Source organism: Daktulosphaira vitifoliae, unplaced genomic scaffold (assembly GCF_025091365.1).
Source record: "Daktulosphaira vitifoliae isolate Bord-2020 unplaced genomic scaffold, ASM2509136v1 Scaffold_1, whole genome shotgun sequence".
In the NCBI taxonomy this organism is placed as follows: Eukaryota; Metazoa; Arthropoda; class Insecta; order Hemiptera; family Phylloxeridae; genus Daktulosphaira; species Daktulosphaira vitifoliae.
The window spans coordinates 40,306,628-40,324,130 of record NW_026099572.1 but is presented as its reverse complement, the minus strand read 5'-3'; the positions used below and the strand labels follow the sequence as shown (position 1 = coordinate 40,324,130).

Below are 17,503 nucleotides of genomic sequence, written 5' to 3'. Positions count from 1 at the left end.
GTTGACAAATGTTATGAGCAAAAATAAGTCATTTTATGGTACCTTATTCATGAACATTTTTTGTGCCCCCTCTTTTTAAATTTCTAAATACGCCACTGATCGTAAGCAATGCTTCACTATAAAAACGTTAGATTTTCAAAATATTTAATGTTTGACAATTACAAATAGATAAGTTATCCTAATGTGTGTAACTAAAACGTTGCAATAAATGTGCATACATTTACAATAGGTGCCTTAATTTAAGTTAAACATGGATGCTAGAAGAATTAATATACTTACATTAAATAAAAGCAAAAACACACAGTGACCATCTCATAAAATTTAGTGTTCAGTAATTTATAATGAAAAACATACATTAATGAATTTGGATTACGCCTATTGCGGGACATTTCAAATTATTCATGACTTATTTTAATATAAGAGTAGCCGTACTAACGACTGTTTAGAGTAATCAACTCTAATACTACAACAACTGAAATTAATCATTAATGAATAGATATCTAATGAAATATACATGTCGAATAAAATATTCAAAGAAAATGCCTAACAATAATAACTAGCTCGCTCTATTAGTAACAATTGCAATTTTTCGAGCAACGTTTATTCAATTAGGTCACAAAATGTCACACAATAGAATTTACTGTTTAAGCTAAATGTTTGAAATTTATGAAAATAATCTCTTATTGAACATTGTCACGTTTTCCTAATGCGTAGGTATTAGCAAGGGCTTTATAGCTTTGTTGACTTTATAGCATTATTTATTTTGTGTTTTACTTATTAGGTCTGAACATGCGAGCTGTTGGCAATTTTATTTGGTAAGTACCACATTTACTTATTTATAATATAAATAATAATATTTAAGGTTCATATTAACCACAAATATTGTTTTAAACTTAAATTTCTAACATTCAATACTAGTTATTTGCTATATAATATAATATAAAGGGTAAATTTTCTTAAACCTCGTGTATTTTATATCACCCAAGTAACGAATATAAATAATTATAAAATTAAAAAAACCCAGCACAGTGGGGTCGTGGCATAGTTGGGTCCAGTATAGATGATATCTGACAGTGATTAAAATCACTATCATAAAAAACGCTTCAATGCAAATCAGTGGATAGCGTTTAATTAAAAAAAAAAAATTTGTTAAAAAAGTAGGTCAAGTGAGAGCTGAGAAAATAAATGATAGCTACTAAAAAAAACCACATAGTAAAATAATATTAATATGAATTTCTTCTCACGAGAGGAGACTACAGTAATGGTATCCATGATATTTATTGAAGTTATTGAATCTAAATGAAATAAAAATCAAATGAGTTAAACATTTCTTTCTAACTCAAAAAGAATTAAGAAAAAATTCAGTGCCACAGTGTTACCGTCTCAGAAATCGTATCTCGCATTCGTCACTTAATAAAAATGGTAATTTAGCTAGTTAAAATTTTAAAGTTATTTTTTTTGACTTCAAAGAAACAAAAAAATTTAAATATGTTTAATTTTTTAAACTATGTCATTTAGATTGATATAATATTTATGAAAATCAGTGTAATCCCCTTATAATAAAATAAAATACAAAACCAAGAATTTTAACACAAAAATAACATATTTTTGAATACGGTAGCTATTTTCACCATGAAAACAAAATAAAGTCCGAAATTTTTTTTTTCCATAATAAAGTATATTACATTTGCTTTAATTTAAGATATATATAAAAGTGTCAGTATTTCTGGAACACTTTCAAAAGTTTATTTTTTGTGAATTTTTGTCATTTTGAATCCCCCCCTGTGGGCTGGTAAAGGGTTAAATTTATAAAATCTGCCATCATGCATCTATAAAAAAAAATTATATTGATTTGTTCATTTTTGAAAAAGTTATGGCAATTTTAAGTAAAAAAATTCGAAAATTAGCGATTTTTAAATTTGTAATTTTTTTGGAGGTTTCCCCCATTTATGAGGAACGAGGCAAATTTTTTTAATGTTGAAGGCCAATGTCTTTGATTTGATATGTTTTGTGATTTTTTGACGTATTAAAAGAAATCAGTCCGATGAGAGCTGAGAAAAAGTGGTANCCCATTTATGAGGAACGAGGCAAATTTTTTTAATGTTGAAGGCCAATGTCTTTGATTTGATATGTTTTGTGATTTTTTGACGTATTAAAAGAAATCAGTCCGATGAGAGCTGAGAAAAAGTGGTAACAGATATAAAAATAAAAACACATCAGAGTAAAATTAATACCTTCTCAGCTTCGCATCGAACCTAATAAGCCATAATTATCGAATAAAATAATTAATATAAATACACCATAACGTAATTTATCGAACTGGTCGAAAATAATAATATACAGGTGTTCAGTAAGGAAAATACCATAATTTTGGTAAATTTCTATTAATTATTAAAAGTGTATAATTTTAATTGTAGTACTCTTTAGATAAAACAAATATTATTATTTTTTATTAAATTAAATGTTAAAAATAACCATGTAATCTACTAATATTTACACATTAGTAATTCATTTTTATAGGTATATAAATAACGATTTAGGTTCTGTTTTTGATAATAGATATATGAAAAAATTACTTAGTTAACGATCAACTTACAATAATAAAAAATAGCTTTGTGTATAAATTTTTGAACATTAAAATACAATTGTTACAACAAGTAATCGTTATTAGGTTTAAATACTGAAATAATAAAATTTGCATTTTATTTTAATATTCACAACGTAGAGGAATTAATACTGACTGAACTCGTGTATTAAGATCTCTATGAGTCAGCGTTTAAGTCTCTGCTTAAAATAGCTGATGCCGTATTCATATTGACATTGATAGAAAACGATGTTGCGAAAAACAAAATTTGCTCACAATTTTAATTGTAATAATTCAATTTCTAAAAGGCGAATATTTGAGAAATAGAAATGACTTTTGATGCGTAAAGTGAATAAATTACTAATATACATAAACTATGACTAATAAAATTATATATTAAAATCACTCGTTAAACTAAAATTAGAGTGTATTATATCAATCACTGGTAACTGTTATTGAAATTTGTTAAATAAGCATTAAGTTTATTATTATTTATACAAATAACAGACTTTTACATATATCAGAAAAGGAAAACACATTATTTGTAGCTCCTAAATGCTTAATTCTGTAAAGGAAACATTGTTAGTTGCCCCAAAATCTTCAGAGATTTTAATATGCAAGTTAACAATACCAAAATTATAAAATAGTGTATTAGGTGTAGAAGCAGTGAGTTAATTGGTGAAGTCAGAAAAACATTAACATTAACAATCAAATCAAAGGTGATTTTTATATATTTTGTGTTGATTGATGTAATATTATGAATACCAGTGAAAAGATTGAAAAAAGGTTGCCTAATTTCACGTGATGAAAATCTCCCAAAAATTTTTTTCAACAGATGTAATTAAATAGGAATAATTTGAGAGGTATTATTTCTGAGGGTTATATGAACAATGTTGTTTCTATATACAAAGAAATATTTCAAGATTTGGTAATATAAAATCCAAGCATGTTGAAGTTATAGTTCTTTTTAATTGTTAAACAGGAGATTTCAATTTTAATTAATATCAATTTTTTTTGAAGCTTCTTGATTTTACATATTATAATTATTAGTATTATTAGTTTACTTAAATAATAATTCATTTAATTAAGTATAATTTTTAAATTTTTTCATAATATTTATGTTTTTTATTACTTAAGAAAGAATAATTTTCAAAATGTGATTGTATTTCGATAAATGATTTTCCTTTTGTTTCTGGTAACCAAAAATAACAGAGAATATAACCAAAAAAAGAGATAATAGCATATATTATAAAATTGAGTCGTTTCCCATACATGTCTGTTATTGGCTGATAGCTTTTGAGCATTACAATAGAGGTAAAAACGAGAATCAAAATAATTATGGAGTTAGCCAAACCTCGAGTATCTGTAGGAAAGTACTCGCACTGTACAACTGGTAATAAAGGCATGATACCTAGATTGATAAAGAATTCAGAACCACATATAGTCAATAATAGTGGTATACCCGATTGAATACCAGGAGACAAGAGGATAGCAGTAGCAACAAGACATAAGGTAGTACCCCCATAAGAGATTAAATATAGTGGTCGACGACCATATCTATCTATAGTTAATGAAGAAGGAATACAAGCTAACAATATGACTAGACCAAATATTACAGAACAAGCATTTGCTGAAATATTAGTTTTAGTTAAAACAGAAGATGCATATGCTTCCATGACACTGGCTCCACAACCCATTTGTAGTATAGCTAATGCACTAACAATTATAAATGGCCATCGATCTCTATTTAACAAGTCATTAAAATTTCCTGTAGATCTGCAATACAGTGAATAAATATTTATAAATAATATATATTAGCATAACTGTTAAACTTTTTAATTGGATAACTTACACTATTTCAAATGAAGATTCTTTTATGAGTTTGAGTTCATCAATTAACTCATTGTCACTATATTTTCTCAATTTTTTTAATGATTCGACAGCTTCTTCTTCTTTTCCCTTTAACATTAGGTAATATGGAGATTCCGGAATAAAATATAAAAATATTCCTGAGGCTATTGGTATAATGGCACATAATATAATCAACAAGTTATAGCTGCATAACCAACCAAATGTATACACTGTTAATAAACCACTTGCATATGAAATTTCAAAAATTAATGCCATTGATCCTCTAAGTGTAATACTAGCTATTTCGCCAATGTAAATGGGTGTAACTATTAATGCTATTGCCATAGCACATCCTTGAAGAAATCGTGCAATGTACAAGTAAAATACCTGAAAAATAAGTAAAAAAAAAGTTATTACTAGTTAATTACAAGTAACTTAAAATAATAGATTTATAGAACATGTTTTACACTGGTATAAATTGGGAGGGAATTCAGCTCACATAAAATGAAAAGACAGAAGACGTAGCCATATATAAATTTATAACCAATTTAGATTATTTATGATTTTTATTACTTCTATACATTTATACATTTTACTATTATTAATTTTTGAGGTAAACACAGTAAAATTTTTTTTTTAAGGTATCTAAAAAATCTAATTAATACTGTAGCCCCTAAATTTTTTTTACAAGATTCACATTAATTTTTTACCAATAAAAGAAACAAAAAGGGTGAATACTAATTAAAAAAACAAAAATATATAAAAATAATAGAAACTGATATAAATGCTGTGTAAGATTATTGGAGTGCTGTAAATTAATTACATTTTTTCTTTATAAAATTATATTCAGATATAAATGTTACCTCATTGGAAATGAAAATTAATAACCAACCAATTAACATAATTGGTGCAGTAATAAATGCAGACATTTTTCTTCCCAATTTATCAGTTAATATACCTGCAGGTACTGCCATTATTAAATTTCCAATATCCAGAAAGGTAACCATCCATGACTCTTCTGATAATGACATATGAATTGGTAAATTTCCTTTGGATACATATTCAATAATTGGCGATGTCCATCCTAATGCTATCGAAGCCATGAATACCGGCAATGAAACTATTAATTGTTCAATTAGTTTATTTTGATTCTTGACTTTCTAAATAAATCTTAATTTTTTTTATTTACAAACCTATAAAACATGACGAAATCTCTTTGATTTTATAACGATTCCACATTATATAAAAAAATTGTGATTAGTTGTAGGATTTGCAGAAAGGGAACAGAAATTGTTCAAATAATAACATACAAGCTGATAGCAGACTAAAATATGTCTTGTCATGTTCCCTCCAGCCGCACAATTATGATTGTATAGGTGCATTTTCGAATTATTAAAAGTGAATATTTAAGACTAGGATTATTGTAAATATCCGTTAAACTTGTGTAAAAAATTATATATCACAAATTAATTTTTTTTTAATAATTACATTCAACTACGTAAAAATAACTTAATCCATGTCAAAACGAATAAGAAGTACACTCGATCATAGTCTGCATTTTCATCGTAGTACGCGCCTCTACAACACGTCTGTGAAGTTAGCTCCCGAGACTCAGCGCCCAACCACAAACTGATAAGACGGTAACCATACAGTGTTCATTGGGTTGACTGTTAGAGTTCAAGGGAAAGAAGTACCAATAATATTAATTTCATCATTATAATTATAAAATGTATATATATTATAATTATTATACCATGAAAAAAAAGGAACAGCAAAAATGTATAATTTTAGTTTTAGTTATTATTGAGGTGGGCATGTATTATACGAATGTATAATATATAATAATTGTTTTTTTATTATTCTAATTATTATGGTAATAATCTCCTAAATTAATTTTTTCTTAACTTCGAAAATTGAAAATGTATAACAAAAATCCTTGTAAAAAAATCTCTACAACGCCCTGTCTTTAAACATTGAAGACGATCAGCCAAACATGACTACTTCCGGATGTACTTTAAAACGCGCGTTTTTTGAATTGATAATGTGATATGATATCAATGATAGATATAATTTTTAAGTAATAATTGTAATAATTACAAAGCATAGTAAATTTATTTATAATAAGCTTAACCATGGATACTTATATAAGGTTTTACCTTTTTATTTTTCGTAACTTTTATTATATTTTGAGAAAAAATACCTTTTTAATTATATATGAGCTATATTAATGAGTATATAGACTTGTTTTTCATTCTATAACATTGCGTTAACACCACTTTTACTTGCTAATAAAAGGTCTTATTAATTACATAAAATTGTTTTGTTGTTAAATGGTTAACACCATCAAGTGCAATACAACTCACTAGTAATTAAAATTTTAATGCAATTTTTAATTTTATAAAAATCTATACTTGCATTTTAAACTATTTTACTTTATAAATACCAAAATAATCTTATAAGGGACTTGCTATTATTTTAACAATNATAAACTATTTTACTTTATAAAATACCAAAATAATCTTATAAGGGACTTGCTATTATTTTAACAATACTCTCCTAAAGTAATAGAATAAAATTAAAGTTAATAATATACAGTTCTAATAAAATTAGTCATTCTTATAATATTTTAAAACCAATCATTTATTACTAATACATAATATATATTTTAGATGCGAAGATGAGAAGGTATTAATTTTACTATGATGTGTTTTTTTTTTATTTTTTATTATTTTTCTTTTTGTGTCTGTTACCACTTTTTCTCAGCTTTCACCAAACCGATTTCTTTCAACGATACGTCAAAAGATCACAAATCGTATCTAGTCGAAGACATTACCTTCAAAAATTGAAAAAATCTCCCTCGTTCCTCGTAAATGGGTGAAATCTCCAAAAAAATTACAAATTTAAAAATCACTAATTTTCGAAATTTTTTCAACTCTTTTTGCTAAAAACAGCCATAACTTTTTCATAAATGAACATATCAATATAATTTTTTTTGTATAGATGATTGATGTCTTTACCTATCATTTGATATATATTTTTTATAAATTTAACACTTTACCGGCCCACAGGGAGGGATTCGAAATGACAACTTTTTCACAAAAAATTAACTTATTCAACTTAATTTTTGAAAGTGTTCCGGAAATACTGACACTTTTATATATATCTTAAATTAAAGCTTATGTAATAAAATTTAATATAAAAAAAAAAAAAAAATTCGGACTTTATTTTGTCTTCATGGTGAAAATTGCTACTGTATTTAAAAATATGCTATTATTGTGTTAAAATTCTGGGTTTTGTATTTTATTTTATTATAAGGGGATTACACTGATTTTCATAAATATTATATCAATCTAAATTAAAAAATTAAACATATTTAAATTTTTTTGTTTCTTTGAAGTCAAGAAAAATAACTTTAAAATTTGAACTAGCTAAATTTCCATTTTTATTTAGTGACGAATGAGACGTACGGTTTTTGAGAACGATAACACTTGGGTCTTTCACGACGTGGTACTGAACTTTTTTTTTAATTCTTTTTGAGTTAGAAAAAAATGTTTAACTCATTTGATTTTTATCTCATTTAGATTCAATAACTTCAATAAATATCAAGGATTCCATTACTGTAGTCTCCTCTCGTGAGAAAAAATTCATATTAATATTATTTTACTATGTGGTTTTTTTTTTGTAGCTATCATTTATTTTCTCAGCTCTCATTTGACCTACTTTTTTAACAAATTTTTTTTTTTTTAATTAAACGCTATCCACAGATTTGCATCGAAGCGTTTTTTATGATAGTGATTTTAATCACTGTCAGATATCATCTATTCTGGACTCAATTATGCCACGACCCCACTGTGCCGCCACCCCACTGTGCTGGGTTTTTTAATTTGTTAATTTTTTTTCTTAATATGAACATTAAATAATTTGTCAAAATTAAATAAATAATTTAATTACTTAAATTCTAAAAAAAAAATTGACAAACGCATAAATTTATAATTACACTTAAAACAACAATACTTTAGTTTTTGAAAATAATGTTCTACATATTGTATTANCCCCACTGTGCCGCTACCCCACTGTGCTGAGTTTTTTAATTTATTTTCTTAATATGAACATTAAATAATTCGTCAAAATTAAATAAATAATTTAATTACTTAAATTCTAAAAAAAAAATTCACAAACGCATAAATTTATAATTACACTTAAAACAACAATACTTTAGTTTTCGAAAATAATGTTCTACATATTCTATTATATAATAAAATATAATAGGACGCGTACATGTGTTATTGGCATACAGAAAAATCGTAATGTAATAGTATGTAATTAATATAAATAACAAATATACTATAGAAATTATTTATATTTTAATTGAAATAAATATAGAAAATATTTATTATATATTTTTAATTATTCATAATTATTTTCATAAACAAGTAAATAATTTATTTAAATAATAGATATTATATATAAATTTTATTTATTAGTTAATAATATCATATTATTAATATGTAAATGTAAATAAAAATGAGCAGCGGCGGCTCGTGGCTTGAATGACGGGACGATCACAACCCTACTAAAATTAATTAAAAGAAGAAAATTAATTGTATATTTTTAATTCTAAATTTTTATTAAAAATGAAAATTTTTAAATAGTAAAGTAGTTATAATACATGTGTCGTGTGCGAATATTAGAGTTGTTTCCCTCGGTATATGCTGATACGCGTGCACACACGAGTTTGGACGACCAACAGAGTCGACCCAACAATATTTCGAAACTCACATTATAAACGAGGCACTAAAATTGTGTGCGTGCAATTACGTTCAGCTGCGATGTTATGTAAGAATTTTGTACGACTGGCAGCGTCGTCCATACAGTAAAATATTAGTATATTACTGTATTGGTAATATACTTTTAGAATTAATACGTTTACTCTCTTCGTTATCGATTGCTATAATAATATATTCGCTATTATTATTATTTTCATTTATATTTTCTACTGCGACCTTGAATAATAATATGTGTATTGTCTTTTATTTATTATATTTAATTTGACAAATTTTTATACTTATAACTAGAGGTATTATATTTAAAGTCGCACCCCCACCACCAGCACCCACGAACAGCCACTGAAAATAAGTATTATCTATATATAATTTTATTAATAATAACATAGAGTAAACAAAAATATAAAACTAATTTATAGCTTTAGCTTAGACGCGAAGCTGAGATGGTATTAATTTTACCATGTGTTTTTTTTTATATTTGTCGCTACTTTTTCTCAGCTCTCATCGGACCGATTCCTTTCAACGATACGTCAAAAGAACACAAATCCAGACTTAATCACTTATTTTTAAGTCAAATGGTATGAACACGAAGAAGGGAGTGAGTTATTACCCCATTAACCCCCATTTCATAAGAACAAAAAAAAAAATATATATATATATATATATAAATTATATTAAATAAATTAGTTATAAATATTTTTGAGAATTTTTTCAACTTTGAATGTTAATCCAATATGTATATTAAAAGGAGCTTCCCTTACCAAAAAACATGTTCTAGTTACTAATTATTAATGATCAATTGAGGTAGCGAAATAGAGATAATATTTTTTAATAGCCTTTAATAATCGCTCGATTTCTCTTAAAATAATAGTTAAGAATTAAAAATTATAATAATATTTTTAATTCAATCATTATACCTTATAAGGGTGTCAACTTAATTATTTTAATGACAACATACAAATTTAAAAAGCTTATAAAACAAAAAAAATGACAACTTTTGATACATTATTTCGAAGGTTATAATTATTTTAAAATATAGAGTAAATGTGAAGTGTAAGGTATGTTATTGTTTCAATTACATTTTACTTTGCTGCGCTATCCTTTACTTTAGAGTTATAAATGTTAACTTCTGAAATACTATTTTTTTTTTTTTATTAGCTTTCAATATAGAAGTATTATTATAGCTAAACAATTAAAATAAAACTATAAAATAGAAACTAAGACTATACAAAAAAAAAAAATATTGTTATTAAACACAATTAAACATATCGTTAAATTAATAAATTAAACGTACTCAAAATACTAAAAAAAAAAAGAACAAAACAAAATAGACCTAGGATATTAAATTAACATGCAGAAAAATATTATATAACGAAGGCAGCTGAATGAACGAAGGAAATTATTTGTATAAATATTGAGGAGAATTTTGTATTAAGGATGTTAAAACTATTAATGGGTGAAATATTAAGGGAGGACAGAAAATTGAACAAGAGTAAACGGTTATGTTGTAAAGCTGGGCAATCAAATAGTAAATGAGGAAAATTACAGTGGATTTCATCATTGTGTTTGGGACAGAAGGGGGAATGGTTTAGTAACATGTTAAAGGCATGAAAAGGTAGCTGATTATAACCAAATCTAAGACGGGAAAATGAGGTAATATGGAAACGAGATAGAGGGAGGTTGTAAGACCAAGGATGTTTAGGAATAATTGGAACTATAGATTTATGCCATTTAGCTAAAGAGAAATTTGACCATTTATCTTGCAATGCTTTATTAATAGTTAGATGAAAAGAGGAAAGGAGATCGAAAGAGGTAATTTTTAGGATAGGTGGTCGATTGAAGAAGTTAGTGAGTTTGGCTAGATGGTCTGCTATTTCATTGCCAGAAATTCCGACATGATTCGGGCACCATAAAAATTCAACATTAATGTCCAAAATACTATTTGAAAAAATGTTTTTAACTAGTGATTTTCTTAATAAATCATTTTTTATGTTATTAGTTAGTTAAATATGTATGTTACTATTTAAAAAATATAGTTTGAATATATAAGGGATGAATTAAAAAAAAACTCAATCTTTTATAAATCGAGAAATATTTAATCATTGTCAGATTTAACTTTTTTGACTTTTGTAAACATGCTATAGAAAATTTTTTGCTAATACCTAACCAGTCATATTTCTTAGATATCGACTCTAAAAAATATTGATAGCGCTGTTCCAGGGGGGGGGATTGCCTCTACCACTACCCTTAAATAGTTTAAATAATAATCTAATTATAATAGTTATGTTTATATTGATTAATAAAATGTAAAAAATAAATAGGAATGCGCACACACATAATCGTATCCTAATTAAAATTTTGCGCGTGATCAAAAAAAAAGCTCACAGATCAGCAAAAAATGAACGGATTGAAAAAATCTTTTTATAATATCTCAGAAATGTATTAGGNATTGCCTCTACCACTACCCTTAAATACGTTTAAATAATAATCTAATTATAATAGTTATGTTAATATTGATTAATAAAATGTAAAAAATAAATAGGAATGCGCACACACATAATCATATCCTTATTAAAATTTTGCGCGTGATCAAAAAAAAAAGCTCACAGATCAGCAAAAAATGAACGGATTGAAAAAATCTTTTTATAATATCTCAGAAATGTATTAGGGCTGGTTCGGTGAAAATGTATAACTTCTAACTCCTAAATCGTGTCAGCAAGCCTCGTATCGAGTACTTTACTTAAAAAAAGATGTTGAAAATCATAGCACGTTTAGATATTTTTTCTAGAAAAGTGTTTTTTTCCTTATTCTATTATATACGATTTTTCATTCCTGGTTTAATTAATATTTTTAAAAAATGTATGATTGATTAATCCGCTAGAGGTCAGTAGTGCATAGAAATTTGAGATCTGCTAGGGATAATTGATAAATGGAATATATGATTACTGCTGTTATTTACAAAATGTGTTGATCATATCACATTTAGTCCATAAAAAAATAACTTATTTGTTAGATTTTAAATTAGCACTTTTTAAAGTGCTACTGCAATCAGTTACGTAAAGTTTTTGAATTTTCAACGGTTTACGTTCTTCTAATGCCTTGAATCCTAAAAAAATATTAACAAAAGTATCAAATTTGAATGATCAGGGTTTAAGCTGAGTACTAAACTCTAATATTTATGATATAAATCCTATTGTACGTTTTTTATAAATTTTAATTTAGGATATTATTAGATATAAAAATTAATAAAATAGTATATTTACTGTTTTTTTTTTACATTTTTCATAGTAAATTATTTGCTATTTAGATTACATGATGTCTGAATAAAATTTGTTTTATAATTAGCTAAGTGTTTAAAATTTAATTTCCAATCATTTTATACAATTTACTCAATGAAGAAAAAGTTGGTACTTATAATGACATCTTCTTTATAATAATGGAGCATCTTTTATTTATTAACTATTATTAATTATTTTTACTAATTGATTTTTTTAGGTTTAAAATTGAAAATCTGTTGTATTTGTATTGTGACTGTGTTGTAAAAAATGTACAATTAAACTGTAAATTAATAGGAAATATAAATTGGTAAGGAAATTAATTATATATTGTTATATCCATAAATATAGTTTGAAAATTTTACCTTTAGAGGTTAAGTCCCATACTATAATATTTCATAAGTTTAAAAATAGACTTGGTATAGAATTTTTTATTATATTATTTTCTTTCCTCCTATTTTCACAAAAAATGAAAAATAATTTACTTGTAAAGCTATGATTGTAATTATGGGAGACTATTCTCATAACCCCAATGATTTATGCTAATGGTTATACCTAAAATATTTTGAAAATATTGAAATTATCTTATATTTTGTAGAGTACCACAATGGCGACAAGGTGGAGTAGTGAGTATAAAATTATAGAAATAAGGGATATCCAAGCTAGAACAGTGGCTGTGGATTATTCAGGTTCTATTGTTTTATTAGCGGGTCGGAAGCAATATGGTATCAAAGAAATAAACAAACCTACTAGTATGCTACATAAATTTCCTAAATCATGTAAATATGATATTCATGCTATAGAATGGAATCCAAATTATTTTAATAAGCATATTTGTGCTTTGGCCTTTAATACTCAATTACAGTTACTTGTATGGAAAAATGATAATGACTTAGTATCATCTTCAAAATTGAATTGTCATACAAGAACAGTTTTAGACATAAATTGGCATCCTTTTGATCCTAATACAATAATATCAGCTTCTATGGACTCGTTTGTACATATTTGGGATATACGAACATGTGCTAGACCATCAATATCTCTTTCCACTGTAGTTGGAGCTTCAAAAGTTCGTTGGAATCATTTATCCAAACATTTGTTAGCTACTACCCATAATGGTGATATTAAAATATGGGATCAAAGAAAAGCTTCAAATCCTATTCAATATATTTCTGCACATTTAAATAGTATACATTGCTTAGATTGGAGTTATACAAATGAAAATCAATTAGTTACCTGTAGTCAAGATTGCACTGTAAAATTTTTTGATATTAACAATCTTAGAAAGACAGAAAATGTTTTAAACACTGTAACTCCAGTTTGGAGAGCAAAATATACCCCTTTTGGAGATGGGATACTTATTGTTTTAGTGCCTCCTATTAAGCGAGTAGATAACAATTTATTATTATGGAATTTAAGTGCAATTAATGTCCCAGTTCATACATTTGTTGGTCATTCTGATACTATACTGGAATTTCAGTGGTTAAAGAATCATGATGACAAAACCGCCGAATATGAATTGATTACTTGGTCTAAAGATCAAACAATGAGATTGTGGCATGTTATGCCATTTCTTCATGATGTACCTATCGAAAGTAATGATAGATCAAATATAAACGATTTAGATAACTATCGAAATATACATTTCTCAGAATCAAACATAGTTGCAAATAACTCTTTTAATGGAGTAGATGTTGTTGATCAAGGAATTCAAGGGAGTACTTATAGTATTTCTTCTCGTAATGATTCTTTTGACAGTGAAGATTTTGAACTAAAAAGTGGTTCAAATCTACATCAGGAATTTCTTTCGTTAAGTACTACTCCTGAAATAATAATTGAGCAAAAAGATGTTGATAGGCGTTTATTAGTAGCTTTGTTAAAAATAAATACAAATATTGTATCTATAATAGTATCATTTCCATTAGGTTATCCGGTAAATGTACAACCTAATTTTCAAATTTCTAAATGTACATATGATGCAAATATGAAAAATAAAATTTTAAAAATTTTGTATGATTCTGCATTGAAACAAGTAACAAAAAATATGACTTGTATACAATATTGTTTCCGTGAATTAGTTAATATATTAAAAAAATCAAAGATTTCATCATTTTCAGAAAATCAAAATGCAGATGATGATAAAAAAACATACTCAATATATTCACAATCACCATCACATTTTGATCGAACTAGTATGTATGCAAATTATCAAGAATCTTATAATATATTACAAAGTAAAACTATGGGTTTAAAATTTTGTAATAATGGTGCATTATTATGGTTTAACAGCCCGAGTACTAAATCAGATTATTTTCCAACAATACAAAAATTTGATACCCTGAATAACACTATACAGTATCATTCACCACAACAAACAATTCAATCATATTGGTATAGTGGACAAAATGCATCTATAGATGATAATAATAAACCTTTAAAAAATAATAGAAAGGATCGTAAATTTGATAAACCCTTGGTTGCTATTTATGATGTATCATGTTTATTTCCAATTAGTAAAGATTTAGCATCTAAATATGAGCTCAATACTGTAGATGTATTTAATACCTGTTTGAAAAATGCTTCAATTACAAATATTTTTAAAAGAAAAGATTTAGTTCAAACTTGGACTTTGGCAGCATATGCATGTAATACAAATTTGAATTTAAAAAAAAAATGTACTTCTAATTTTGATCAAATAAATCATTGGAAAAATCATCCATTCACAATGAATCTGATTGACTCTCTTATTTCACATTATGCTAGTCATTCAGATTATCAAACAGCAGCATTATTATGTTGTGTATTTGATCCAAATGCTGCATTTAAAAATATTGAACAGGAAACAGCCCCAACACCTAATTATACTCGTTCTAATAGTTTAACAGATGGTTTTAGTTTTTCAAGAGGACAAGAAGAATCTACTGAATGTTATGAAGTTTGTGACCATGGTCTTGTTTTTAATGACTTAGGTTCAAATAAAGATATTTATTATGATGAGTATAAAAAAACTTATATGGACGTACTGGATAATTTAGGATTATTAGATCAACAAGCTAGTGTAAAAAAATTTTTGAAACATCAAACCCAAAAAGGTAATACAGTTTTTTTTAAATTTGTTGTAGAATGTATAAAGTGTAAGAATAGTGTTAAAGATGGTTATTGTTCTCGATGTCAGCGTTTTAATTTAAAATGTTCTATTTGCAACTCAACTGTAAGAGGGGCAGCTCATGTTTGTTTAGTATGTGGTCATGGTGGTCATGCTAGCCATTTAATTGAATGGTTTAGTTCAGAATCTTCTTGTGCTATGGCATGTGGCTGTTGTTGTATTTTTGAAACAATGTCTGTGCTTCAAATTAAACGGCATGATATAAAAGAAGACTTAATTTGAGTTGAAATTATGTACATTTTAACCAAAATATATTGCCTTTTTATAGTTCCTTAAAATATAATTTTTAGTTAATAAAGTAAATATAGGTTATTAATTAATTTGAGACTATTTTTAAGACATTTTAATTGTTGTTTTTAAAAATTAATTTGTAATATTTTGTTGATTAATGTATTTTTATAGCAGAAATTATTTCTACACAGTTATTATATGAAAATATAATCATAAAATCAATTTTTTTCTCACTAAAATTTCTTATATTTAATTAAGAAAATCTATATTTTAATACTATGCTAAAAGTCCTTAATACGTCTGGCATAAAATGTCGTATTGCAGTACTAGTCAAAACTGTTGGCTATTAAAATTTATAAATTATTTTAAACAGAAGACAGTGACAGATAAAATATTTTGGAATATTTAACTATAACTTTGATATTTTGTAAACTTTTTAGAATATTAAATTTGAAATCAATATTCCATAAGGCCAGCTCCATGAATAATCTAAAAATATTTACAGTAAATTAATTTTTTTTTATTGGTTAAATATATCTTAACGTATTTTATAATTTTTAATGATTTGAACTTGACTTAATAATTACTTAATAAGTTAGTATATTTTTTCTAAAAAGTTAATAATTTATTTTTTTTTATATTTAAAAAAAAATGGTCAAGTTAGATCTGAGAAAAATGAATGACGGACAATGATAATAACGTAGTGAAATTATTTTAATGTGAATAAGATATTTGTTTTCACGAGCAGAGACTACAGTGATGGAATTTTTGAAATTATAAATAAAAAAATAAAAGATATTCTGCTTGTCAGGTATTTAAAAAAAAAACTTTAAAGTCAAAATAAATATTACCGAATAACGAAATAATTAAACTAATTTAAAATATATATAAATGTGTAAGTACTTTTGGAACATTTTCAAAAGTTATATTGAAAAAGTTAATTTTTTGTGCAAAACTTGCCACTTTAAAACCCTCCTGTAGTAAGGTTTTCAAAAAATTTATTTGAATGAAAGGGAAATACGTAAGTTATTTATATAAAAAATTATGTTGATTTGTTTATTTTTAAACAAGTAATAGCAGTTTTAAGAAAAAAAAGTTGTCAAAAATTACCGATTTTTAAAATTGTAATAATTTTGGGGATTTCGAACAAGGTGAATTTTTGAGTGTAATGTCTTCGACAAGATACTATTTGTGGTCTTTTGACTTATAGATGAAAGAAATCTGTCCAGTGAGAGCTGAGAAAAAGTGGTAACAGTCAAAAAAGAATCATCATAATACAATTAATACTTTCCAACTTTCATCAAAGCTAAAATTTAACTGTACAGAGTGATCGGTCTAACATCACTCGATTACTAGCAAAAAAAATACAATTTTGAAAAAAATTGTTTTTTTCTGGAAAAATAAGTTTTTATTATTATTGATTTGTCAGCTAATAATTACTTTTTGAGATCATTCTTTATAACTTACAATTGTGTTAACTTCATTTTTTTAATAGTAGCATACATATTAACTTACAAAATAGAAAATTATCTAATTGAGAAAACTATTTAATAACAATTTTTGGATCAGTACTATGAATGTTGCTTTCATTTTTATACGTTTGCGAAGTACG

The 17,503-nt window shown here is 25.7% G+C and overlaps 2 protein-coding genes across 7 annotated transcripts; one reads left to right on the top strand and one right to left on the bottom strand.

Annotated features, from left to right (window-relative positions):
* Positions 1-695: 695 nt before the first annotated feature.
* Positions 696-16,710, top strand: LOC126898326 (GATOR complex protein WDR59). Of its 5 annotated transcripts, none has more exons than XM_050672282.1 (4): positions 696-710; positions 782-815; positions 12,715-12,804; positions 13,093-16,383. In XM_050672282.1, the coding sequence occupies exon 4, from the start codon at positions 13,102-13,104 to the stop codon at positions 15,880-15,882; it is 2,781 nt and encodes a 926-aa protein (XP_050528239.1). In that variant the 5' UTR covers positions 696-710; positions 782-815; positions 12,715-12,804; positions 13,093-13,101; the 3' UTR covers positions 15,883-16,383. The 5 variants fall into 5 exon arrangements, with proteins under 5 accessions (XP_050528239.1, XP_050528244.1, XP_050528235.1 ...); XM_050672287.1 differs by lacking the exons at positions 696-710; positions 782-815 and adding exons at positions 12,176-12,414; positions 16,556-16,710 and having other exon boundaries at positions 13,093-15,586; XM_050672278.1 differs by lacking the exons at positions 696-710; positions 782-815 and adding exons at positions 12,177-12,414; positions 12,527-12,622.
* Positions 2,125-6,052, bottom strand: LOC126898469 (uncharacterized). 2 transcript variants are annotated; one of them, XM_050672522.1, is made up of 5 exons: positions 5,746-6,052; positions 5,629-5,649; positions 5,299-5,555; positions 4,437-4,822; positions 2,125-4,360 (listed from the first exon to the last, which is right to left on the bottom strand). In XM_050672522.1, exons 3-5 carry the CDS (start codon positions 5,536-5,538, stop codon positions 3,682-3,684), a joined length of 1,305 nt encoding a protein of 434 aa, XP_050528479.1. In that variant the 5' UTR covers positions 5,539-5,555; positions 5,629-5,649; positions 5,746-6,052; the 3' UTR covers positions 2,125-3,681. The 2 variants fall into 2 exon arrangements, with proteins under 2 accessions (XP_050528479.1, XP_050528471.1); XM_050672514.1 differs by having other exon boundaries at positions 2,127-4,360; positions 5,629-6,051.
* Positions 16,711-17,503: the final 793 nt, after the last annotated feature.